The 27810-nt window shown below is 43.8% G+C and overlaps 1 protein-coding gene across 1 annotated transcript in view; it reads right to left on the reverse strand.

Annotated features, from left to right (window-relative positions):
- Positions 1-27810, reverse strand: part of Dennd2c (DENN domain containing 2C) — a 69446-nt gene that overhangs the window by 2615 nt on the left and 39021 nt on the right. Inside the window, exons 7-18 of the mRNA XM_021158857.3 lie at positions 22582-22626; positions 19971-20152; positions 16341-16450; positions 15035-15104; positions 14113-14190; positions 12573-12713; positions 11836-11984; positions 10958-11135; positions 6679-6720; positions 3976-4081; positions 1926-2162; positions 697-783 (exon numbers count right to left, since the gene is read on the reverse strand). Of these exons, the coding sequence (XP_021014516.1) occupies positions 697-783; positions 1926-2162; positions 3976-4081; positions 6679-6720; positions 10958-11135; positions 11836-11984; positions 12573-12713; positions 14113-14190; positions 15035-15104; positions 16341-16450; positions 19971-20152; positions 22582-22626 (1425 nt within the window). The remainder of the gene's footprint in view (positions 1-696; positions 784-1925; positions 2163-3975; positions 4082-6678; positions 6721-10957; positions 11136-11835; positions 11985-12572; positions 12714-14112; positions 14191-15034; positions 15105-16340; positions 16451-19970; positions 20153-22581; positions 22627-27810) is intronic.

The raw sequence follows: 27810 nt of genomic DNA on the forward strand, positions 1-27810 counted from the left end.
AGAACCACTGCTCTAGTGCCTCACTTTTATTACTTTAGGCTTTCTGTTCCACTAATGGAAAGCTATTAGTTGATGGGTTTAGCCACTAAAAAACCCCATGAATGTCTAATTGTAGAGGCGAAAAAGAACTCAAGACATAATCTAATTCAAGTGGTTTTCAATTGGACTGAAGTTTCAAATTACCTGGCTCACTCCCTAGAGAATTCTAAATGCTCAAGAGAGAACTCTCTAAAGTCCCTAAAGATTATCATCTGATCTAATTTAACCCAAGGTGTGGATGAAATCACAGCCTGCGGGATAATTGCCCACGGTCTCTCAGCTAGTTAAGGACAGGGTCTAATCAGGGGCATACATTCCAAAGCTCAGAGTTTAAGGCAATTGTCTTGTGACAGGCACACCACTGTCCTCACATCAGTCCAGAATTTGAAAATCATAAGGATCTATGTTTATAAAATGCAGAATAAGACTGAGGTATCCTCTTCTGCTTCCCAGCCCCCAAGGATTTTAAGTCTGAAGTCCATGGACACCCTAGAATTATATGCAAAACGTATCTGTATATATAAATACATTATTTTCTGGTAAATAGAACTACTTTTTAAAATGTATCCCGAAGAGTACAACCTAGAGAGGCTTCATGGTCATGACTCGGGGACTTATACCACAAGGTTAATCATCCAATAGGGCAAAGCGACTCACCAAGACTCCGTAAAATTCTATTCACCCCACTGGGTTCCGACTCAGGAATTGTTTCCAAATACTGAAGGGCCCGGACTTCAAACAAACCTATGAAGAAGACATCAGTGAGACTGTTCAACATGCCAGCCTGGAAAACAATTAAATTAAACCTTTCCTTTTTGTGATGGTTTGTATATGCTTGGCTCAGGGAGTGGACTTGTTAGAGTAGGTGTGTCACTGTGGGTGTGGGCTTTAAGACTCTCACCCTCACTGCCTGGAAGCCAGTCTTCCACTAGCAGCCTTCAGATGAAGATTTAGAACTCTCAGTTCTGCCTGTCTCCTGCCTGCCTGGATGCTGCCATGCTCCTACTTTTGGTGATGATGGACTGAACCTGTAAGCCAGCCCAATTAAATGTTGTCCTTTATAAGACTTGCCTTGGTCATGGTGTCTCTTCACAGCAGGAAAATCCTAACACACTTTTCTTTCTCTTTTTGGCAGTGTTGTGGGCAAGCTCTGATCTTTGTACATGCTAGGTAGGTTCTTTACTACTGAGCTAAACCCCAAGCCTAATATGAGTCTTTTCTTTAATGATCTTATTTTAGCTGTTTACTTAACTTTGTATGTGTTCATGATTTTATGTATGTATGTGGGGTAGGCATGTGCATGCCACAACATACATGTAGATGTCAGAGGACAACCTGTGGGTGTCTGTTCTCTCCTTCCATCACCGAGCCCAGGAATAGAGCTCAGATTGTCAGGGTTGCTAGCAAGCACCTTCAACTGATGATCCATCTCTGAATCCCTAATCCTGTTCTTACTTTAGTATATTATTCTTAAATTAAATACTATTACAGATAATCCCACAGTAACTCAGATATGCCTTGATAGTCTACACATCTTATCTATTATTCAATCCTTCTAAGAATTCACCAAATGTGGTGTTTGGGAAAAAAAAAGGCACACACAGAGTCGCATCGAGTGGCACTATTAGATGTGGCCTTGCTGGAGGAAGTGTGTCTCGGTCTTTTCCCGCTGCCTGCTGATCCAGATGTCTCAGCTGCTCCAGCACTATGTCCACCTGCACGCCACCATGTTTCCCGCCACGGCGATCATGAGCTAAGCTAAACTGTAAGCCAGCCCCAATTCACTGCTTTGCTTTATAAGAGCTGCTGTGGTCATGGTGCCTGTGCAGTGACAGAACCCTGAATAAGACAGCTGATAAGGAGGCAGCGGTTCCTGGAAAGCCCACCTTTAACTCCGCTTTGCCGAAGCTCCCGGTCCTGGACAAATCCAGCAAACATCTGTGTCTCCATGAAGAGATCTAGGAAGTGGCGGACACTTCGGGAAGTGTGGGACTTCCGGAATGGCTCCCTTTGGAACACACGCTCCCCACGCTCTGTGACAGTCATGTTCAGAGAATAATGCCCCACGAGCTCCACAAAAAACCTGACGAATGCTTCCGACACCAGAGAACTGAGTGTCACCTCTGTTTCAAAATGAAAGAAATAAGAGGGAAAATCTTAGTTTTGTGTATGGAGGAACCCTGACACGTGGAAGCCATGTCTAAAGAGTCATGAAAAACTGAGAACGAATTAGGAATGTGCATTCCTAGCTTGCTACACAGCCCATGGCATGCAAGAAGCAAATGGCTTCTGTCCTGACCTTCATTTTCCTCCCTCAATCTTCTACTGATTCTCTCTGGTTCTCTCTTTCTCTTCATCCTCCCGAGTGTCGTCCTTTAACCACTTCTCTTCAACATTCTACTCTGCACCTTAAAAAGTCAACTGCCAGTCATGTGTGGTGGCTCACATCTGTCATCTTAGTACTCAGGAGTCGGAGGCAGGAGAATCAGAAGTCCAAGATCATCTTCAGCCCTACAGTGAACTCTGGGGCTGGTTTGGGCTGCCTGAGATCCTGTGTGTGCAGAAGAGGCAGCACAAACAAGGTCAACCTGCACCGACAGAGCTGGCTCTGCAGTCCAAGTCATAATCTCCAGACCGGCACTTCACCCTCTCTGTTCTCAGGCTGACTATGACTGTCATCACTTGGCTGTCCTATTATAAATTGCATCATTTATAAAGTGCATAAATTTCATTTGTCTAAAAGTCACCATATCAGAAAACATACAAAACTTGGTAGGCTATGAGCCAATTAAAATAAGATGTCAAAACACAAACGTAGTATATTTTTCTACAAATCGCTTGCTTGATCTTCTCACCTCATGCTGCACTGTGATTTACTGCAGTGAACTTTTTTGAGTATTAAGTGCACTGGCACTACACCAAGTGTTCTTTAAAAGATAATAATCAGAAATTTTTCCATTGCTCTCTAGCTTCTTGTCTGTCCAAACATTCTTACTCCAATATGCCCCTCTTTCTCTCAGCTCTTTCTGTCACCAGGCTGGTCTGGTGTGGTCTCAAACTTCAGACCCTTTACTACCATCCAAGTGCTGAGACTGCAGGAGTGAGTGTCTGTGCCTCGCAAAATAACACTTCAGCTGCCCGGGGGTTGAGAGGGGTGGTTTAAGATGAGCTTTCTCTAGCCTGGCCTAGAACTCACTATGTAGATCCATCCGTGTCAGTCTCTGCTGGGATTAAAGGCTTGTTACACACCCTGCCTCAGAACCAGGCTTTCTCACTGCACTAATTCTGTTCCAATCAGTAGTCAGCCTTACTTCCCCATCCGAAATGTCCATAAGGACACTGCTTTTTTTTTTTTTTTCCCGAGACAGGGTTTCTCTGTGTAGCCCTGGCTGTCCTGGAGCTCACTCTGTAGACCAGGTTGGCCTCGAACTCAGAAATCTGCCTGCCTCTGCCTCCAAGTGCTGGGATTAAAAGTGTGCACCACCACTAACTGGCTCTTGTTTTCCTTTTTTAAGACAAGGTCTTATTATGTAGCCTTTGCTGGCCTGGAACTCACTGTGTAAACCAGGCTGGCCTGGAACTCATAGAGACCCAGACTCAGCCTCCAAAGTGCGTGTCACTATGCCAATGACACATACTTTATAAGATCCATGAGGAGGGGAGGGGAAGAAACAAGCTAGTACTGGTGAAGGAGTATTTTTTTTATAGGACAGGATTAATTCGAAGAGAAAATGACATATGAGACAGACCTATAGGAAGAAGGCATTCTATAAATATAATTTTCAAAGGTCATGGGACAGAAGCGGGGCTAATATGTTGGGGACTGGTAAGAAAGGGTGTGAATTTTCAAGGTTTACTACTTTGGCACATTCTTTGACTGAGTGCTGGGTCTTCAGTGAGTGTTCACTACTTTAATCTTTAGTCCTCAGCCCATACCTTGTGAAAACTGCTGTTCCTGGGCCAAGACTTCATCTCGATCTTCTAAAATCTGCACCAAGGCCGCTTGAAGTTTAGGTGGCAGAATTTCATCCTCATCAGACACCTGAGAGAGAAGCAAATCTGCATGAGCCTTATGAGAGTGTCAGACAAGTACAATCTACAACCAAGCCTTATGAGAGTGTCAGACAAGTACAATCTACAACCGAGCCTTATGAGAGTGTCAGACAAGCACAATCTACAACCGAGCCTTATGAGAGTGTCAGACAAGCACAATCTACAACCGAGCCTTATGAGAGTGTCAGACAAGTACAATCTACAACCAAGCCTTATGAGAGTGTCAGACAAGTACAATCTACAACCGAGCCTTATGAGAGTGTCAGACAAGTACAATCTACAACCAAGCCTTATGAGAGTGTCAGACAAGCACAATCTACAACCGAGCCTTATGAGAGTGTCAGACAAGCACAATCTACAACCGAGCCTTATGAGAGTGTCAGACAAGTACAATCTACAACCGAGCCTTATGAGAGTGTCAGACAAGTACAATCTACAACCGAGCCTTATGAGAGTGTCAGACAAGCACAATCTACAACCGAGCCTTATGAGAGTGTCAGACAAGCACAATCTACAACCGAGCCTTATGAGAGTGTCAGACAAGCACAATCTACAACCGAGCCTTATGAGAGTGTCAGACAAGCACAATCTACAACCGAGCCTTATGAGAGTGTCAGACAAGCACAATCTACAACCGAGCCTTATGAGAGTGTCAGACAAGCACAATCTACAACCGAGCCTTATGAGAGTGTCAGACAAGCACAATCTACAACCGAGCCTTATGAGAGTGTCAGACAAGTACAATCTACAACCGAGCCTTATGAGAGTGTCAGACAAGTACAATCTACAACCGAGCCTTATGAGAGTGTCAGACAAGTACAATCTACAACCGAGCCTTATGAGAGTGTCAGACAAGTACAATCTACAACCGAGCCTTATGAGAGTGTCAGACAAGTACAATCTACAACCCCCACAGAGGCGGCATTCTGAATATTCTGCCTGAAGTGTCATTTGAAATTCTGTCACCAGGGGCTGGTGAGATGGCTCAGGGGGTAAGAGCACTGACTGCTCTTCCAAAGGTCCTGAGTTCAAATTCCAGCAACACATGGTGGCTCACAACCACCCGTAATGAGATCTGATGCCCTCTTCTAGGGCATCTGAAGTCAGCTACAGTGTACTTATGTATAATAATAAATCTTTGGGCTGGAGAAAGCAGGGACTGAGCGAGTAGAGTTGACTGGAATGAGAGGGGCTGACCAGAGCGTGCAGGGTTGACCAGAGGGAGCAGAGGTCCTAAAAATTCAATTCCCAACAACCACATGAAGGCTCACAACCATCTATCTGCGCAGCTACAGTGTACTTATATACATAAAATAAATCTTAAAAAAAAAAAGAGCCGGGCGTGGTGGCGCACGCCTTTAATCCCAGCACTCGGGAGGCAGAGGCAGGCGGATTTCTGAGTTCGAGGCCAGCCTGGTCTACAAAGTGAGCTCCAGGACAGCCAGAGCTATAAAGAGAAACCCTGTCTCGAAAAAACCAAAAAAAAAAAAAAAAAAAAAAAAGAAATTCCATCACCTACATAGAGCCAAAATGCATGATGTTTACAGTGTATTTTAACTTTACTTTTTAAAATCAAGTAACATCTTATAAAATTCTCTGGGGCTTTTCTACAAAATCTCTCATCTACAAGTTTTACTCCTTGCCTCCAAGGCTAGTCCCCAACAAATGGCGACTAAACGTGAGCAAGCAAGTGATCCTTGAGAGAGGAGGGGTCCAGCCTCCACGATCAAACTGAACTGAGATGCGTTGAAACTCACTGCTTCCTGTATCCCTTTCCCCTTGAGCATCCACTGGATAGGACCACCTCTTTCCACGCCAGTATTCCTCGTTCAGATTGCTATTATACCATCTCTAAAGCATCATGGAAATGTCTCCTGCCCTTATCTATTAGACTCTGTCTTTTTTTTTTTTTTTTTTTTTTTTGGTTTTTCGAGACAGGGTTTCTCTGTGTAGCCCTGGCTCTCCTGGCACTCACTTTGTAGACCAGGCTGGCCTCGAACTCAGAAATCCGCCTGCCTCTGCCTCCCGAGTGCTGGGATTAAAGGCGTGTGCCACCACGCCCGGCCTTAGACTCTGTCTTACTCATCTTCAGATTCTAACTTCCTGAGAATCTACAAATAGCCAAGTTAGTAAGTCTCAGTCTCTCTCTCTCTCTCTCTCTCTCTCTCTCTCTCTCTCTCTCTCTCTCTCTCTCTCTCTCAGTGCTGAGTTGTACACGGGAGCTTATGTATCCAGATGGTACTCTAACACTGAGCTGCTTCTCAGTCCAGTAAATTTTACTAACTTAGAGGCTTAAATGCCAACCCCTCTGGAGGTGAAGGGATGGTTACTTCTTTTGAGAATGGTATGGCGTTTATGCTGTTTCCTCCTTCCTCCTTTGGGATGGACACCTATACACTCAAGCCAAAAATTTCAGGACAATCTTGTATGGTTAGCTGCAGTGTCAACTCAGAGATGAGCATGAACTGCAAGTTCTTTCTGAGTCATACTCTCTAAGTACTTTCACGTATTTTCTGTCTCATTGTGATTGCCTACAGAGACACCTATGTCCCCAAACATTATGTAACCGTCTCCTTTGTCACTCACCTCCTGTAGGAACCTGTCTTCACAGAGATCAACTATCAGCACCTATGAAATAAAGGAGGCAGGCAGGTTAAACCAGAGACACTCACAGATATATCAGGCACTGCCAGATCAGGATGGGCTTTTTGATTCTTTCAGGCCATGGGAATAGTTTCAAACAAAATTAACTTAACATTGCAGCCAATTTAAAAGTTAATCCATCAAAACAACTAATGAATTTAAAAAAGAAAAAGATGTGCACAATACATATTACAGGGATTTACGGAGTCAGTGTGGTGAAATGGGGAAGAACGGCCTTTTCAGCTAGAGATACTGAAGAGGTGGGTCGCTCCAGAGACCGGAAATCCCCAAGTCATCTCTACACCACACTATTTACAAACGAATGAAGTACAAGGTGGAGTTAGAGACAAAATCTCACAAGCAAACTAATAGGGAGATAACAGAGGAGGGAATCTTCCTCTTCACTAAGTTAATGTGAAAAAAAAATTTTTTTTAAAGATTTATTTATTTATTATTATATGTAAGTACACTGTAGCTGTCTTCAGACGCACCAGAAGAGGGCATCAGATCTCATTACAGGTGGTTGTGAGCCACCATGTGGTTGCTGGGATTTGAACTTCGGACCTTCGGAAGAGCAGTCGGGTGCTCTTACCCACTGAGCCATCTCACCAGCCCCAAATGTGAAAATTTAAGCTGCTCATGAAAACATTAGTCATACATGAAAAGACTGGCATCTTAACCACATCAAAATGAACAACTCCCCTGCATTCAAAAAAAAAAAAAAAAAAAGTCAGTTTGGGCTGGGTATAGTGGTGCAAGATAAAACAGCAGCAGTCTGGACTCTAAGACAAAATGCCTTCCAAGTTCCAGCCCAGCCTGGGTATAGTGAGATCCTGAAGATATCATGCCCTTCACCCCAAAATTCAACAAAACATACACCCCAGAAAACAAATTCAGATCATTGTTTTGGAAAACAAAATCTCAGGGGTGGCACTGTAGCCCAGTCAGCAGAGCGCTTGCCTTGCATGCAGAGCCCGGAGCGTGATCCTTCGCACTGAATACACCAGTGTGCTTCCTAAAGCCTGTAACCTCAGAACTAGGAGGACCGAGTCACATAATCAGAGACTCGAGCTCATGCATAGCTACAGAGTGAGTGTGAGGTCAGCCCGAGCTTCCAGAGACCCTCTCCAAAATAAAATAAAATAAAATAAACAAACCAAGAGGCTGATTTGTAGAATATAAAAACACTGGGTTGAGCTGTAGCTCGACTATATAGCCTGGGTTTCATCCCCAGAATCATCAAACAAAACAAACAACAACAACAAGGACAACTTAGAAACAATACAAAACAAACAACAACAACAAGGACAACTTAGAAACAATACAAAACAAACAACAACAACAAGGACAACTTAGAAACAATACAAAACAAACAACAACAACAAGGACAACTTAGAAACAATACAAAACAAACAACAACAACAAGGACAACTTAGAAACAATACAAAACAAACAACAACAACAAGGACAACTTAGAAACAATACAAAACAAACAACAACAACAAGGACAACTTAGAAACAATATAAAATAAACAACAACAACAAGGACAACTTAGAAATCATAGAGGATAAATAATCCAGGGGAAAGATAGAAACTAATTTATAATAGAGGCTATCCAGTGGTCAATAAACATGCCTCAGAAGCAATCTAGGAATTCCAGTGAGACTACAGTGAGCACACAGTTCCACGGTCACCAGCCGGGGAGGCCAAACTATATAAGCTGAAGGAAAAAGTTCTATTTAATTTACTCAAGTTAAAGACATGATACACTCCCCTTCTATACCTAGCTTCAAAGCCAAGAATGCTGGATATTTAAAATGTTACTAGCCTCTCTCTCTCTCTCTCTCTCTCTCTCTCTCTCTCTGTGTGTGTGTGTGTTTATGTGTATGTGATGCACAAAGCCCTGGCATGCCATGGTGTACAGAGGACAACTTGCAGAAGTCCGTTTTCTCCTTCCACCTTTGGCTGGAACTCAGGTTGTCAGGTTTGAATGTAAGCACATTTACCTGCTGAGCCACCACACATATTTGGAGATACAATTATAAAGAAATACAAACAGATTTGTCGAAATTTGATCTGTTGTGATGTATTGTAATGCTCAATACTGGCCTTTGAGGTCTGGTTGACCCTAGGGATAAGGAAATTCTCACACACACCAAGTGGTACGATGTAACCTTGCTCCTTAATTTAAAACTACTGGTTGAATAAAGATGGCCACAGCCTACAGTTGGACAGAAAGCTAGGAAGAGCTTCAGTTACCAGGCTTGGGGAGGGAAGAGAGAGGAGGCCATGGGGTGGGTGGATCGTGAGAACATGGCCATGAGGGCGGGCCAGTTGACGTAGGAGTGGCCCAGGCAGACCATGACAAGTGTTATCTCTGAGTTACTGACAGAAAAGTAAATAAAATAGCATAGAGGGTTGATATCTGCCCAGCTCTAACGCTGTAAGGTTTATTATAAATATAAAGGTTTTGTGTCTTTTATTTGGGAAGTAAATGATCTAAGGTGGAGTAGAATCCCTGGATTAAATATTTACCACAACACAGGTGAGTACTATAAGATACAATACAGTGGTTTCCTTTTCTGGGACATGGGGAAGGGACCACAAGATTAGGAGACTTGAATCTTTTGCTGTTATGTCCCATTACAATCCAATGCTGAGTCACATAAGTACTCACTTTGTAATAATACTTCACTGAGATGCACTCGGTTTAAGGCACTTATCTACACATGTGGTATATTTGAAGCAACTTTTTTTTAGTAAATCCAGAGAAATTTTGTGTTGGTTTTAAAAAAGAAAACAAGGCAAGCAAGATCAGTCTGGATGGCCTGCACTCCACCCCTGTTGCCCACATAAAAGTGAAAGAGAAAACTGACCCACCAAATTGTCCCCTGACCTCCATGTGTGCCACATGGTACTCCATTCACATCTCACACACACACACACACACACACAAATTGCAACTGCTACTTTTTGAGATAGGGTTTCTCTGTATAGTCCTGGCTGTCCTGGAACTTGCTCTGTAGACCAGGCTGGCTTTGAACTCAGAGATCCACTCAGAGATCCACCTACCTCTGACTTCTGAGTGCTGGGACTAAAGGCATCAATACCCAGCTTAGAAAAAGGCAGCAGAAGCCAGAGACCTTAAAACAGACCAATGACTCACTACAGTGAACATTTGCAAGTGAAGATGTGTGGACAAAGGGTATACTGTGGGACACACTGTCACACACTACAGCTCCCAGGACAAGACTTTTTTAAATTCTATTTAATTTTATTTTATTTTGTTAGGGGGAGGTTGCAAGGGCAGAGGGCAGATACAAAGGGATAGGAATATGACTGGGATTGGATTGTATGGTATGAAATTCACAAAGAAGCAATACAAAAAATTTTTTTAAAAACTTTTTTATAAACAGATGAGTCCATTCTCACTACTGTAAGGAGTGTTAGATGCAAATGTACCATGGAATTGTTTTCATTATAAGAAAAATATAAAATATGACAGGATAATAAATAAGCTGTCAATTATTATATTCTTAAAATGTTCTTATTTATTTATTTTATTTCATAAGTATGAGTGTTATGCTCACATGTGTACCTTGTGCATCTGGAATTGGAGTTATAGATGCTTGTGAATTGCCATGTGGGTGCTGGGAATTGAATCTTAGTCCTTTGCAAGAATAAGAGGTCTTAACTGGGGGTTGGAGAGATGGCTCAGCGATTAAGAGCACTGACTGCTCTTCCAGAGGTCCTGAGTATAATTCCCAGCAACCACATGATGGCTTACAACCATATGTAATGGGGTCTGGTGCCCTCTTCTGGTGTGTCTGAAGAGAGCAATGGTAGTATACTCATATGCATAAAATAAAATAAATAAATAAATCTTTAAAAACAACAACAACAAAAAAGAGGTCTTAGCAGGGCATGATGGCGCACGCCTTTAATCCCAGCACTCGGGAGGCAGAGGCAGGCGGATTTCTGAGTTCGAGGCCAGCCTGGTCTACAAAGTGAGCTCCAGGACAGCCAGAGCTATAAAGAGAAACCCTGTCTCAATAAAACCAAAAAAAAAAAAAAAAAAAAAAAAGAGGTCTTAACTGATGAGCCATTTCTGAAGCTGACAAAATTACTAGATCAATAACAATTCTACCCCTCTTAAAAGATCATTTGATTCCGTTGCCAATACTCTAGTGTTCCCCATAGGCACAATTTATTCCATCTTACCTCCTCAATGGGAAGGTCCTGGAGGTGGGGTAAGGAACAAGACAAGATCCCGATAAAGAACGGAGTAGGTGAGCACACTATGTCAATCATGGACACTGGCAGCACTGGGATGTAGGTGTGCTGCCAGGTGAACGGATACAGTGTAGCTACCACAGCATGGCCACATTTTGAAAGGGTGCTAGACAGGAGAAAGCACATGATGTCACAGGTAAAGCAACACACAGAATGAATTTCAGATATTACATCAAAGAACTACACAGTGACCGCACTGGCCTTCACAGATCAGCAATTCTGTGAATACGTAGTCATTTTAACAGTCATCTCAGTCTGGTTCACTATAATTTATTATGCTAAAAAAAAAAAGATGTGTGCATGAAAAACAATACTGGTACTTTTAAAAGATTTGGGGGGGGGGGCAACCCCAGGCTGTCCTTGAACTCCTAGGCTCAATGATTTTTGTGCCTCAGGCCTCCTGGGTAGATGATAACACAGTATGAAACAAAAGCTAGAAATGCCTTTGATTTTCTGTTTTGTTGGCTGGTTTTTGTTTGTTTTGATATAGAGCTTCACTGTGTAGCTTTGGCTGGTCTCAGACTCAAGACCTGACTACTCCTGCTACCTAAGTGGTCAAGTTAAAGGTGTGCACCACCATACCCAGCTATCTTTGTGATTTTGTACAGAAGCCTTTTCAATTTCTTTCTTCTTCTTTTGCGTCTTGGAAACCGAATCTGGGTTGTTTGCAAGAACAAGTACTGCAATTAGTGAGCCAGGTCTCTAGCCCTAGTTCTAGATATTTTAAATATATTTGCATTGTATAAAAAATAAAATAAAAGCAAGCCAAACACCAGCATGAAAAACATATTCCACTTATTTCTTACCTTAGGCTGTTAGCAACAAAGATTACCCTCCGCTCTAGAAGGAGAGAGGCACAGACCCGGATGAGATGACGCACACTCAAGCATTTGAAAAGGCATTCAAAGTCCACATGTTCCAGGCGTGAATCGAGTGGTCGGCAGAGTTCAATTGACTGAAAGACAAGGGAAATCCAAGAGCTGATGCTGGACTTTACCCTCAACGGCAGCCTTAACCGAACATCTTGCTCTTTCTCTAGTCTGAAAACGTCTGTTACTTTGGGCCAGGTAGGCTAGGGTGGCGCACTTCTAATTCATTAAATCCTAGTACTCAAGAGGCACAGGCAGGTGGATCTCTGAGATCGAGTCCAGCCTGGACTACAGAGAGTTCTAGGACAGCTAGGGCAACAAGTGATACCATGTGGTAGTCAGGGGAGGTCTGGCACAAAGGTTTATGAAGCTGCTGTTAAGTTCTGGTAAAAATCATTTCATTTGATAAATACATATATACATTGTGTGTGTGTGTGTGTGTGTGTGTGTGTGTGTGTGTGTGTGTGTGAGAGATTTATCATGTTGAGATTGCCACTAGAGAGCGACCCAATCTATGTAAGGTAGGAAACCTGGGGCTGAGAATCAACTCACTACCTCACATTTTTTACCTTGAAAGGTAAAAACAATTCCTCCATGAACAAGCTCCTGGCAACTGTGCCTGTAGCTGCAAGGCTGGCTTTGAAGTGGCTACTTCAGGGGATGAATTCACTTACCTCATCTCCAGCCCCAGGGAGGTAGCTCTTAACTGTGATGGTGCGGCCAGGAGCTGGGAAAGGGGCTTCCATGACACTTCGCATGAATGGGTACACAAGGGCTGGAGACATCTCTCTCCTCTTCTCTACTTCATCCAGGATCTGCGTATGTGCATGCACACAGACCAACAAACACACCCCACAGTTTATTAAGGCCTCAGACCAGAAACATAAAGAATCCTATAAATAAATTACAGCAGTAGAGTCAAGACAGACAGACAGGCTCTGCGACTCTGAAAGCTCAAGGATCCACATCCTGAGGATATCTTTACACCCCGAAATTATGTAAGTCAACTTATTTAGAAACTATTTTTTCTTTTTTTAAAAAAAATAATTTTATTACATTTACTGATTGTGAGTGTATGTGTGTGTGTGTGTGTGCGGGTATGGCATGCCATAGCTTAAGTGTGGAAGCCGGAAGACAACTTGTAGGAGTTAGCTGTTCCCTTTTCACTGTGTAGGTCCTGGGATTGAACTCAGGTTTTTAGGCTTGGTAGCAAGTGCCTTTACCGGGTAGCCATCTCAGCAGCTTCTGGAGACCATTTTTATTTCACTAACGGGCAAAGAATAACAGTGACAATGATATCCTGTAAACTGGGTCTAGAGAAAAGCAAGGTAAGATATACTTCAGGATATGATTTTTAGAACTGTGAGTTTGGGGGACTGGAGAGTTGGCTCAGTGGTGAAGAGCACTTGTTACTCTTGTGAACCTGGGTTCAGTTCCCAACACTCACATGGTAGCTCACAACCAGCTATAACTCCACTCTCAGGGGATCTGAGACCTTCTGGCCCCATGGGCTCCATGTATACATGTTGTATACAGACATGCGTGCAATCAAAACACCAGGCACACAAAATAAACATAAATCTTTAGAAGAAAAAACCCAAGCTGGTGACCGTGTGCACACCTTTAATGCCAGCCCTCATAGAAGCAGATGGAACTCTGTGAGTTTGAAGCCAGCCTGGTCTACAAAGCAAGGTCTGGGATAGCTGGGAAACCCTGTTACACAGAGAAACCCTGTCTTGAAAAGTGGAGGAAGAAAGAGAGAGAGAGAGAGAGAGAGAGAGAGAGAGAGAGAGAGAGAGAGAGAGAGAGAGAGAGAGAACCAGACCCAGGCATTTTTGCAAACTAAAACCATTATGGAGGAATATGGTCAGTTTAAGCCTTCAAGCCTATGGGTTATTATTCTTTCATTGTTAACTGTGTTAGGAGAGGGACACATATGTCACAGCACACATGTAGGGAGAGGACAGGTTGCCTCTTTCCCTCTAGCATGTGGGTTCCAGGAGTCAAGCTCAGGCCATCAGCCTTGATGCAGAGTTCCTTTACCTGCTGAGCCATCGTGAGAGTCTGAGCCTGTGGCTCTTCACCCACCAGAGGGTACTTTTCAAGTAGTACATTAAAGTCTGTGCCCCTCAGTACTCTCCAGTGAAGCCGGAGCAATGAAACTGCCTCAGACCTAGGGGACATCACTCTCCCACAGATCCTCGCTTCACTCACCTTTGAGAAAAGATTGAAGCAGCCCAAGCGACTAACCATGCAGTACACCTCAGGGAGCCGCTTTCCTCTGCCTTCTGGCTGCAAACACACAAAACATGCAGAGCAAGGGTTTACTAATTTTAACTGTTAATATTTATTTAATAGACCCCTCCTCTGGTGGCTGACACTTGCCCCAAACTTCTGGGCTCAAGCAATGCTTACTCCAGACACTGAAGTCGACAGACTACGAGTGTGCCCAGGCTTCTTTTTCTATTGTCAGTGCAGGAGCTGAACCTGTCGTCCTGAGTGAGAGTAAAGGGTGGGGAAGTACTCAGGAGGAAAGCATGATTCACCCAGGCTTAGTGACCAAGCAAAAAGCAAGACCTAAGATAGAGGACGAGGAACCTGGCTTCTCCCGCCACCTCTCTGGACAGTATTCTTCAAATGTGCTGTATTGACATTCAATCTCTAGGTTACTTTCTCTACCGCAAAGGAACAAGCCAGTGAAACCCTCAGCCTTTCTATTCTAGATCATTCTATGGCTGACCTTCACCTTGCTCTTACTATGTGAAGCTACCATAATTTCTTTTTTAAAAACTTTACTTTTGTTTGATGTGTACAGGTGTTTTGTCTGCATGTATGTTCCTGTGTGTGCAGTGCCTGTGACATGCTAGAAGAGGGCACCAGATTCCCTGGGACTGGAGTTCTATATACATAACTGAGCCACCCTTCCCATGGCTGCTGGGAGTGGAAACTGGGCCCTCTGGAAGACCAAGCAGGATTTTTAATCACCGAGCCATTTTTAATCACCACCCTAATGCAGCTTCTTGGTTGTGCAAATAATTAAGGAGCCCTTAAAGTCATGTGCAGACAGTACTTCTCAAGTTGCTAGTTGGCCTTTCTTGTTCCTTAACCAACTCTGTGGCACCAATCTGGAACTCACCAAAAGCTTCTTACAGTAGCCAAACCACCGGCTTCCATCTTCTCCAGTTAGCACGAAGGAAAATGTTTCACTGAAAACAAAATGAAACACAGCTGCTTAAGGCATTCACTGAACAAGTAAAAAGGAGTCATTTGTGATCTGGGAGGCAACAGAAAGAGCCATCGATCTCAAGTCACATTCACCTGCAGAGGGCCCAGGTCTTGTCCTGTAAGTGAGTATGGGACAAGCTGTTGGTATTGCTTGTCCCCTTTTCTTATTTACGCTCGTTAGCTATTAATCAATCCTGTTTCTCTTTTGTTGAACATGTAAATTAGCCAAACATACAGGTAAGCAAGCTGTAAAGGGTCTTGATAATGTCATTTTCTCCCTTGCAAATTCTTCGGTTTGGTTCTGAGGCCATATGGAACAGTGATAGAAAAGATCATATCCTGGGCTGGGAAGATGGCTCACTGGATAAAGTGCTTGGCACACTAGTAAGACCTGGATACAGACCTGCAGGTCTATACCAAGCTGCATGCAACAACATCTGTAATCTTAGCTCCCTACAGTGAGATGGGAGGCAGACAAGAGAATAGCCAAAAGGGGGATTAAGGCCAGCTAGCTTGACATAAACAGTGGAGATAAGAAACCCTGTCTCAAACAAGACAGAGGCAAAAACTGACACAATGTTGTCCTTTGTCCTCCACACAGAAGCATGCATGTCAATCCTCTGTGTACATGTGAGTACAGAACAGAGGCGTGGAATCCTCCTGAACCTGGTAGTACAGACAGCTGTGAGGCACTGGACCAAAGGTCCTGGGACCCAAACGCAGGTCCTCTGCAGTAGTACTTGTCCTTAACTACTGGGCCATTCCCCCATCCCACAAAATCCCTTAATGCTTCAGTTACCCACATCTATTAGGCTGAGGTCTCCCTCTGTACAAGACCCACAAAGGAACACCCTACACAGGAACACAGCATCTGGGCTGTGGCTTTTTCTGACAACTTAAAGGAGAAATATGACAACTACAATTGTTCTGCTTCACTGTTTCTAGGTTTAACCCGGTTATTTTGGGCCATTATCTAACTGAAGGTGATGTGGAACCATTTTGAAGGATTGGTAAACTAAGGGTATTCGCAAATTTGCTTCTCCTTACACTGAAATTAATGCTTTTCTTTCCTGAGCTCTCACAAGGAATGTTCTAATTCCTCCCCAGCCCCAGTGCAGCTTGCTCTGCAGTGGTCACTGCTCCTGACTCTATCCATTTGTCAGAGATGGATGCTATACACAGTTCCAGCAAACGGCAATCAGAAGGAGCTGGTTTACCTCTTGAGTTCTAAGGCTGGTGCACTGTCCTCTGAATCGGGAAAACAAAATCTGGGGATGACTTTGAGTCTCTCTTCAGTGTCTTTGGACTGCTTGTAGCCATGATCACCCTGAGAGAGAACAGCACAGAACATCAACCTATGAAAATGGAGAACAGAAGCTAACAAGCCTCAGCCTGGTCCCGGGGCAGCCGGATGTGCCACGCAGAGAGAGGTTTCTCTCAGTGACACTTGCACTGCTTTACAATACAGAGGACTGACAACAATCTAAGAATAAAGAGCCCCACGAGCAGACTGAGCCAGTGAAGACCCCATAACCTAGGGTAAGGCAGAGAGTGCTGAAGTTTCTCATCCAGAAGAGGAGCTGGACTCAGTTCTCAAAGTGTTTTATGAATCATGGAATTTAAGATAAATAAAAATCCCTTCTATTATACAGCAAAAACCTAGCCAGCTGAAATCATTATCTGATTAATAATCAGAGATGTTTAGAAAAGGCAGATAAGGGCTGATGAGATGGCTCAGTGGGTAAGAGCACCCGACTGCTCTTCCGAAGGTCCGGAGTTCAAATCCCAGCAACCACATGGTGGCTCACAACCATCCATAATGAGATCTGACTCCCTCTTCTGGAGTGTCTGAAGACAGCTACAGTGTACTTACATATAATCAATAAATAAATCTTTAAAAAAGAAAAAAAAGAAAAGGCAGATAAATGTTATTTAGAGGTACTATTTTTAAATGTTGCCCTGTATATAATCATTCCCTTAGCTTTGCTACCTAATTATAGGTTTGTGACTTCCTGTAAATTTTCAGCACAGAAGACTCTTACAAAAGTGGTATGAGTCTGATATGGTGCTGTCCACCTATAGCCCAGCTTTTCGGAGGTGGAAGCAGAAGAATTAGGAATTCAAGGCTAACCTTGGCTACAGAGAAAGCTCAATGTCAGCCTGGGATACAAAAGACCCTGTTTCAAAATAACAAAAAAGTGGTATTGTACTTCAAAAGGCAGTCTAAATTTAGTTAAATGAAAGGACATGAAAAGAAATGAGTAGAACTATCTATAAAAAGCAGCACAGAAATCTTATTGGGATACAGCTTTTAAGAGAATAAATCAAAGTTTTACGATGAATTCTTTAAAAAAAAATGCACATATCTCTGCCAGGGAGTTCTGCTCTGAAAGCAGCAGGACTGCAGCAGGACTGGGAGCTCAGCTTCCAGAGCCCCTGCCTCGCAAGCGAGTGGGCTCAAGCCCAGCACCACATGTGAAAAAAGCACCTAACACATTTTGTTAGTGGTGACACGGTGTGTTCGCAGTCATCTTCAGCTAAGGTGTTCCACAACAATCCATACTGGGCTCCTCAGGGCTCTCTCCATCCTCCAACTGACAGCACCCGGGACACAAAAACAGCAAGCAGTCTACCTGGGGCATTTGTTTTATTTTTAATTCTGTGTATGCCTGTGTATCCCCCTGTGGCTGTGCATATGAGTGCAGTTGTCTGCGGAGGCCAGAGAAGGGCACTGGATTCTTGGGTGGTGGAGGACCAGTGGTTGTGAGCCACCTGACATGGGTGCTGGGAACTGAACCCTGGTCCTCTGCAAACACAGCAGTTGCTTTTAACCATTGTACCACACTTCCAGCCCCACTGAAGGCACTCTTGACACATCTGACCACGTAAGTATACGCTCCTCTGGTACAACATCTATTAATTCAGGCTCAGCTTTGCTATAAAATTAATTAAAGCTTGGGAGGGGGAATGTGAAGGTCTTCCTAAGCTGGACATGGTGGCACATGGTGGCACATACCTGTAATCCTAACACTGGGGAGGCTGAAGCAGAGGGTCATGAGGTCAGGGCTAACCTGAGTTACACAGGGAGTTGAAGTAATCTAACCTAGATTACAGTGTAAAAATGTTTAAAAGGAAAAAAAGCTCCCTCCAGGCAGGAAATGTGATTACTCAAAGGATATTTATTTAGATTACAATAGTATTACCTGACTGCGAATTGCTGAGACATGGCACTCCTATGTAAACTGAAGAACTTTATGAGCAATCTGACTTGTACAGTTATTCACTATGGGGATGTTGCTAAGGTCCCCTTCTCTCCTGGTTCTTCTTAGAAACACAGTCTTTCCATGTAGCCCAGGCTGGCCTCAAACTTTTGATGTTCCTGCCTCTGCCTCCTAAGTGCCAGGATTACAGGCGTGTCACCATACCTGGCCGAGTTAAGGCCATTTGCAGGAAATGTCTTTTAGATCCCCAGTACAGTTGTACTTCCTCCTGTCTGGTGAAACACACAATTCAGGGTTAGAGAGTCCAGCCCTACAGTGACCAAGCAGTCGTCCAAATAAGAGGTGCCATCGGCCATTGAGGCTCATGTCTGAAAATCCCAGAATATGGGAAGGTGAGGCACAAAGTCAGTCTAAGCTACATACTAAGTTCTAGGACAGACTGGGCTATACAACAGAGCTTTGTCTCAAAACAAACAAACAAACAAACAAACAACCCTAAGAAGTGCTTTGTCTCTAAACAAACAAACAAACAAACAAACAACCCTAAGAAGTGCTTTGGTGCAGATAACAAACGGAGAGTGGAGCAGGTTGAGTAAGTGCTCCTAAGGGTCCCTCTGCTGAAGGCGCAGTTCACAGAGACGGTCCTCTGTGCAATGAGTGACAAAAATTAAATATCACATAAAACATAACTTCAGGGACCAGTGAGATGGCTCAGCAGGTGAGGGTGTTTACTGCCAAGCCTGGCGAGCCAAGGCTTATCCCTAGAAACCTTATGACAGAGGAGACTAACTCTCATCTCAAAAACACGTGAACAATAAAAAGTACTCCCAAACTAAACCAACAAAACAGACTAAAAAAGAATACCAAAGGTAAAAGATTAAAACAAAACCCTTGGCCGGAAGCCGGGCGTGGTGGCGCACGCCTTTAATCCCAGCACTCGGGAGGCAGAGGCAGGCGGATTTCTGAGTTCGAGGCCAGCCTGGTCTACAAAGTGAGCTCCAGGACAGCCAGAGATTTAAAGAGAAACCCTGTCTCGAAAAACCAAAAAAAAAAAAACAAAACAAAAAAACCCTTGGCCGGGTGTGGTGGCACATGCCTTTAGGGAGGTAGACGGATTTCTGAGTTCGAGGATAACCTAGTCTACAGAGTGAGTTCCAGGACAGCCAGGGGCTACACAGAGAAACCCTGTCTTGAGAAACCTAAAAACAAAACAAAACAAAACCAACCAACCCAAAAACAAAAACAAAAACAAAAACAAAACAAAAAAAACTCCTTTTTCCTTTCATGTGTGGTCTGGGAACTGCTATAAGTTTTATTTGCTATTTAGGGTCACAGTGCCCAGAGCCCAGGAGGGTCAAGCACAGACCCACAGACAGCCAGTGCTGTAATAACTGACTAAATGGACAAATGCCTTTGTGAGACAGGCCGAGCAGAGCAAAGAAGAGTGTTAACAACAGCCAGGCTGGCATGGGGGTTCCCAGCACTTGGGATGCTGAAGCAGGAGGACTGCCCATTCAAGGAGAACCTCAGTGTTGGTAAAAGCTGGCAGAGAGATCAGTAACTAAGAGGAAATGAACAAGGAGTACACAGGAGCCTGTGGCGGCCGCTTGGCCACCTTGCACCTACCTTGCTTGGGAACTGCTGTATGACCTGGGGAGTGTACCCTGCCGGCTTCTTCTGCAGAGAAACCACCACGAAGAGTTCAAAGAGCTGCTGCTCCTGCAGTTCAATGAGGTCGCGCTCCAAGGTCTGGTAGTGGGGGTTCCTCTTGGAGGACGGCTGCAGCTGTGCCAAGCGCTTGTGGCGATCTGTAACGAGGCCACAGCGTCAGGTTCCCTTGTGCCCTGATCCTATCTAGCCCCAAAGCCACGGCTCTCAAAGGGAGAATCGTTTGTGGTCATTTGTTAGATGAGCAGATAAGTGTCTTCTCCACAGATATCTCTGTTTGGGCTATGACATGGGAGAAGACATGATCAACAGTCCTAGTCCTAGTCCACCTCTAGGAAGCACTGGGACTCACACCCATGTCCCATCTGTAGTGCATGCTTTATGTATGTATTATATATATACCTCACCAGGACACATGTAAAACATCTAGGAAAAAATACTAGACTGACCATAGAGGCCCTTTCTGGTGATGTTGTGAAAGCATGAAGGAGGGAAGGATCCAATAGAAGAACAGGGTTGGGCTGAAGAGATGGCTCAGCGGTTAAGAGCACTGACTGCTCTTCTAGAGGTCCTGAGTTCAAATCCCAGCAACCACATGGTGGCTCACAACTATCTGTAATGAGATTGGATGCCCTCTTCTGGTGTGTCTGAAAACAGTGTACTTACATATAATAAATAAGTAAATCTTAAAAAAAAGAAAAGAAAAGAAAAGAACAGGGTCCTACACAGAGACTAAGAACAGGCAGGGCAAACCAAAACCAAAGTAACCTTTCAATAAAGAGCCCATCCTTTCCCTTTCTTCCTTGGCACACATCACTAATAAGAGGTGTGGCTTTTACCAATGACAGTTCTTCAAGAACGACACACAAGAGCTGGAGAGATGACTCAGTGGTTAAGAGCATATACTACTCTTCCAGAGGGCCTGAGTTTGGTTCCCAGTCCCATGTCAGGTGCTCCTGGGGACCTGTCACCTCTGGCCACCTGTACTCGCATGCACTTAGGCCCACTTTGATAGAAAACAAATCTAAAATAACTTTTAAAAACTAAGCATATGGACCTCTGGAATAGCAACAAAGCCAGAAGCTGCAACTACCTGATTCTTATTTTTTTTTTTTTTAAAGATTTATTTATTTTGTGTGAGTACACTGTAGCTATTTTCAGACAGACCAGAAGAGGGCATCAGACTGAATTACAGATGGTTGTGATCCACCATGTGGTTGCTGAGATTTGAACTCAGGACCTCTAGAAGAGCAGTCAGTGCTCTTAAGCTCTGAGCCATCTCTCCAGCCCAGATAATGACTTTGGAATAGAACATGGATAGCTCAAAAGTAAGAGCAAGAATGGATAAAGGGACCGAAGGACATTAGAAAGCTTATGAGCAGCAAACGGAAAAGTGGAGAGAGGTAGGAAGAGGAAGGAACCTCTGTTGCACACCCATCTGACAGGAGAGCGATCCCGAGAACAGGAGAACAGAACAGACAACAGCTCAATCAGCAAGCAGGCGACAGACCGAACAGACACTGTCAAGCCAAGAACTATGCATGGCAAAAGTATGTGGAAGAATGTTCAGCATCAGAAGAATACCATTACAACCATGCCGAGACTGCTACCCCCTCCGCCAGGTACGATGGCTTTTGCCACTAAATATGTCACGCTGTGGATCAAATATTAAGAACTCTTTAAACATACAACCAGGAATGGTTTCCTAGAAACCACTCAGTTTACTGGATGTTCTAGGAAAAAGTGTGCTGACCCTCCAAAGGGCCGAGTTCAAGTCAAGACACATCTGTTTTTGCTTCTCATTAGCAACTGCAATAAATTAGTCATCCTTCCACATCAATGCTGAACCCCATGATGATGCTCCTAGTTTCATCTTTAGTCAGGCTACAAAATCTAACACCTGGAGCAGCTTAGGCCATCGGGGAGCACAAGGCTGTTACTCATGAGATCAGGGTGTCAGAGCTGGCCCGGCTTTGATACCTTGTGACTGCTCTTTGTGATGCTGTGCGTCAGCCAATTAAACAAGAAACTAAACGAAACCTGCTATGACAATTTGTCTCATGAAGATGCAGAGCACATTAACGGCTTGTACAAGCAAGAGCCAGAAATGCAAGGATTCTGAACCTAACAGGAGCCCTATAGCCTGGAACAGAAGTAGCGCTATGTAAATTATCTATCTCCTTTCTTAACGACAGATGAGAAATGCACTTAATAATTGCGCCCGAGTTACTAGAGAGAAATCAGCCATGTCAGGCTAAGTGCTTGCCAATGTGGATCATTCACACACTCTTCTGGCATGTGCACACGCCCGGGCATGTGGTGCCGGCCTGTGCCCTCCAGAACTCGTCCTCAGAACCATCCTGGTTTACCTCACTCCACTTGGGGAGATTTGTCATGTTGTCAAACAGCTGAATGTACTGTTTAGCTCCGCAAATCTCAACAGGGTCTGAGAATGAAGCAATGGCCAACACCGTGAACTTCCCATGGGGAAAACCACTCTTAATCACAAAGGCAGGCGCTGCTCCACCCGCCCAGGATCACGGAGGGAGCAGCTCGCTGACTCACTCACTCTTTGGCAGGTACTCAGCATCGCTCTCGTTCCCACTGGTTTCACCTGGAAAAAGGGAAGAGAGGAGAGCTTCCGTTGGTATTGTCTCCTAGTGGGAAGCAGGAGGATGAGAACAATGGGAAGCTGCCATAGTCAGCCCACCCCCCAAGAGGGATGGAGGCGGAGTTAGCAAAGGTCAAATTAGCAGAGCTGTTGAAAAAGAACAGCCCTGCAGGATCTGAAACACAGCACTGAATCCTACATACAAGATGAAGATTCCATGTTTGCTCTAAGTGTGAGTGTGTGAGATTATTTATAAATTAAACATAGTAAGATATTAGTAACTTAGGTCAAAATACAGCAGTTATAACACAACATAAATGAGAGTTCCGTGACCGCAACTCTCTCTTCCCATACTTTGACAGTGTACTGGGGTGATTTGGGACCGACAGGTTTGTCTTGACATGAAGTGAGGGAATGGAGCAGGTTCTGTATGATGCAGTAAGCTGCGACCAAAGGGAGGCCTAAACAGAAGCACTGTGACCCAGGGAAGCTGCCTGGCTGGCTACTGACAGGTGGGTGGCACACAGGAGAGCTACACAGAGGCCTGGTTCACAGCCTGGGAAGGAGAGGGCTGATGACAACTCCACCACCTGCTTACCACAGTGACCCCCACCCCCCAACCTCAAGCTTGTCAACTCTGAAGACAGGGGCTACACTCTTCACAAGGGAGTGTTGGTGTGTGTGTGTGTGTGTGTGTGTGTGTGTACACAAACCATTGAACGTATGGGCTTTGCACCCTGGCTACCAATGAAGTATTCTATACCATAATTCTAAAAATATAATTTGCCAAAAGATAACAAATAAAAAAATATTTTAAAAAATGGCAAGGGACTCAGGAAGAGCACTGCCCTTCTGTAGAGTGTGTGTAGACAGATCCGCAAATGGGATTTTAAGTAAGTCAATTAAAACACTTCACTGGGTACGAAGGTTCATGCCCTGATCCCAGCACCTGGGAGACAGGCAGGTAAATCTCGGTGAATTCCAGGTCAACCTGGTCTACACAGAATTCCAGGCCAGGCAAGGAACTCTTCCTTATGTATAGTGAGGCTCTTTCTCAAAAAAAGAAAAAGGCTGGTGAGCTAAATCCCAGGACCATATGGATCACTGTTTGCTCTCAATTGTCCTCTAACGTCCAAATCCACACGACAGCACCAATGCACCACCACCCACAACGCAATGAATAAATAAGATATAATTCAGTCTTTTTAGAAAATTCTAGATTAAGTCTAAAAAAATTAATCAAACTAGAAACTGCAAAAGAAAAATCTTTAAATGTATCAAGAAAATCATAGCCTAATATTTGTAAATTTAAAACACGTATAAATTTGATTATATAACATTTTGAAATTCAGTCAGGCCTGGTGGCCACACCTGTAACCTAGTTCATGAGAGGCTGACACAGAGGATCAGGGGTTTAATGCCAGCTTCATGTATACAAAGTGGGTTTTTCAGATAACCTGGCCTACATGACCTGCTTCAAAAGCAAGAGAGAAAAAAATGAAAATTTCTATCTAATTAAAAAATAAAAAAAAGAGGGCCCCCAATGGAGGAGCTAGAGCAAGTAACCAAGAAACTAAAGGGATCTGCAACCCTATAGGTGGAACAACAATATGAACTAACCAGTACCCCCAGAGCTCGTGTCTCTAGCTGCATATGTTGCAGAAGATGGCCTAGTTGGCCATCAGTGGAAAGAGAGGCCCACTGGTCGTGCAAATTTTATATGCCTCAGTACAGGGGAACGCCAGGGCCAAGAAGTGGGAGTGGGTGGTTGGGGGAGTGCGTGGGGGAGCGTGGGGGGGGGACTTTTGGGATAGCATTGGAAATGTAAATGAAATAAATACCTAATTAAAAAAGAGTTGTTTTAAATTAAAAAGATGAAAAATAAATTGGGAAAAGAAGTCTGTTTACTGAAGACACAAAAAACGTCTTTCTATTTTTTGTGCTTTTAAAGACAGGTTCTCATTCTCTAATAGCCCAGGCAAACATGGAACTTCATTATATAGCACAGCCTAGACTCAAACTTGGGGTACTCCTCCTGCCTCACTCAGCCTTCCAAATGCTGGGATTGCAGACACGGGCCACCATGCTCAGCAGCTTAAAGCTAAATTCCTTTCTTCTTCTGTTTTTTTGAGCCAAGGTATCTTTGTTCACTATGTAGACCATTCTGGCCTCAAACTCACAGAGATCCGCCTGCCTCTGCCTTCCAAGTGCTGGGATTAAAAGCTTGCCACCCTATTTGGCTCAAAACTAAGTTTCCTAATATTCAAATAGCTACTACAAATCATATGGGAGAAGCGCACGTGGTCTAGGAAAATAGCTCAATTCATCAAGTTCTTACAGCACAAACATGAGGGGGACCTGGGTCTCCTCCCCAGAATCCATATCAAAAGCCAGCTACAGTGGTATGTGCTTATAATCCCACTAAAGGGACTCACTAGCCAGACAGCACAGCTTACTCAGTGAGTGCTAGGACAGTCAGAAACTGTCTTGAAAAACAAGGTAGGCTGGACCAGCTAAGACTGGCCTCTGAACTCCACATATATGTGCACGAATGTTCACACACACACACACACACACACACACACACACACACACTACAAACATGTACATGTGTACATACACACACATAAGAAAAAGATCACATGCCAGAAAAAAATGGTAAATGGCTATGAATAGGCAATTCACAAAAGAGATTTATAAATTATTGATAAATGTGAAAACTTTCCCAAGTTCATAATGAAAATAAATAAATTAAAGCAAAAAATAAGATAATACATTTTAACCTTAAAAATTGTTTCATTAATCAACTTGATGAAAACTATGGAAAAGTATATTCATGTTGTTTGTAGAAACAGGCTATTACCAGCCATTTGTGGGACAACAGCTATAAAAATGTTTTATTTTAGTTTTTTAAGACAGAGTCTCTGTAGCTCAGGCTGTCCTGGAACTCACTAGGTAACTCAGGGTGGCCCTGAGTTTGCATAATCCTCCTGCCTCAGTCTCCCAAGTACTAGAATTACAAGGGTAAGCTGTGCTCATCTGCTAGAATAGTTTTAAGTCCAAATAGTCAAGTGACTATTTGGTCAAGTGAGCCTACTACAAGGAACTTAGTTTACAAATACAACACACTAAAGAAGTACAAGAATGAGCACTGCAATATTATTTGAGAGTGTGTGTATTTACAGACAGTTTATCTCCATAGGTTAAGTATGTTAGACACATCAAAAATGTCTACCACTTAGATTTTTAAAGATGGAGGTTCTGGGGGCAGAATGAGCAGCTCAGCCAGCCACAGTGACCTCCATTTCTACACCGTGAAGTGAAGTAGAACTCCGGGGTCTCTGTACTCATACTGAAAGGGTTTTGAGTATATGAACTAAGTCTTTTAAAAAGAAAAGCACAGAATAAGTCTGACTAATGTAAAATGACTTAAACAGAAAGAAGTCATCAGGGGCTAAAGCGATGGCGAGGTGGTTATGAGCGCTTCCTGCTCTTCTAAAGACTCTGAGTTTGGTTCCAAGCACCCACGTCAGGTGACTGACGACCGCCTGCACCTCTAGCTCCACGGCGCTTACACCACTTCAGTCTCTTTGGGAATCCGAAACATATGTGCCACACATACAGGCGCATAACTAAAAATAAAGTCGGTTTTGTTGATTTGAGACAGGGTCTCACTGTAGCCCTGACTGCCCTGGAACTCATTAAGTAGGCCAGGCTGGCCTCAAATTCACAGAGATCTACCTGCCTCTGCCTGGGATAAAAGGCATACCTTACCATGTCCAGCTTAAAAATAAAATCTTTACAAAGAAGTATTATCCTTAGAATTGAGTATTCTTGTGAGCTTGTGAAGTTTATAGAAAGAAAGCCAAAAGGGAAGAAAGTGCAACTCAAGTGCCAGAGGTCTTGTCAAAGGTCGCTTAAAGGCTTGCTGAGTTGCAGCCATCGGGGTGTGTGTTACAGGGCCAGAGAATGAGGCACTGAGAACCTACAGGGGTAGGAAAAGCCCTGGGCTGTCTCTCTTTTGATTTCAACACATGCAATTATAACAGAGTTGAAGAAAGGCAGTGTCGTTTTGTAACCGAGACTGGAAGTTAAGAAATGTCCAGGTTGGAGGTGACCGCACCGCTTAAGTGCAGAGTGGGCACACACAATTTTCCAGGTCCATCAGGCAGTGCTGACATACAGACAAAAGCATGAGAAATGAAAGCCAGAGCAGTGCGCTCTGCTGAGAGTCAGGAGCTCCCCACACAGAAGCTGGGGGAATGAATGCTAACTTTCTCCAGGTTCCATGGAGGTCTAGGGACTGTCACTCTGTTTGGTTTGGGTCTTGGTGCTAGAAGTTAGCAATTTAAGCTACTGAAGAAACTTTTTTCCAATGATATAATTTTTTTAAAAAGCCAAATCTGATTCCTCAGGACCTTGTCTTCAGCAGGTATGGTGTACCTGAAGTCCTAGAGGCCACATGCAAGATTGGCTGTTCAAGCCTCGGTTTAAGGACAATGTGGCCAACTCAGAGCTACATCTTAACACATGAAATTTATCTGAAGAGTCAAATTTTACTAAAATCTCATAAGCATAAAAAGATAATCTACTTAGAATGCTGTAGATTACCAAGTTTACAATGCTGAAGTTACCAAGTTTAGACTGTTATTAGTTTGAATGGCAATCATTCAGTTGGGTACTGCATGTCTGCTGACCATGCTGGTGTATGGCTGTACTGCAGCACCTGAGACCCCGAGGCAGAAAGAAGGACTCCAAGCTCCTGACCAGCCTGGGCTACAGATCACGATCCTATCTCAAAAGAGGAACAAACAAGAGATCAAAGTGGAATGACAAAATCATTACTCTAAGAAATGTAGACTCATTGCTTATAACTGTTTTACTTATTTATTCACATAATGTTTTTACTTTGAACTCAGTAAGAAGGAATTGAAAATGGCCTGGGAAGCACTTGGTTTGAGTGTGATGACTGTTGCTGGAAGCCTCAAGCGGAAGGCTCACCCCAAGCTCAGGGCCAGCCTGGGATACATGGCTCAGGGCCAGCCTGGGATACATGGCTCAGGGCCAGCCTGGGATACATGGGGAGTGCTGGGCCAACTAGAACTCTGTCTAATCAAACGCTGAGTCGTGTAACAATGCTCCCTTCATGTGCTGTTAGGGTTTCAATCCAAAATGTCCCCAGAGGCT

This window comes from Mus caroli, unplaced genomic scaffold (assembly GCF_978045245.1).
Source record: "Mus caroli unplaced genomic scaffold, Mus_caroli_1 scaffold_3, whole genome shotgun sequence".
NCBI lineage: Eukaryota > Metazoa > Chordata > Mammalia > Rodentia > Muridae > Mus > Mus caroli.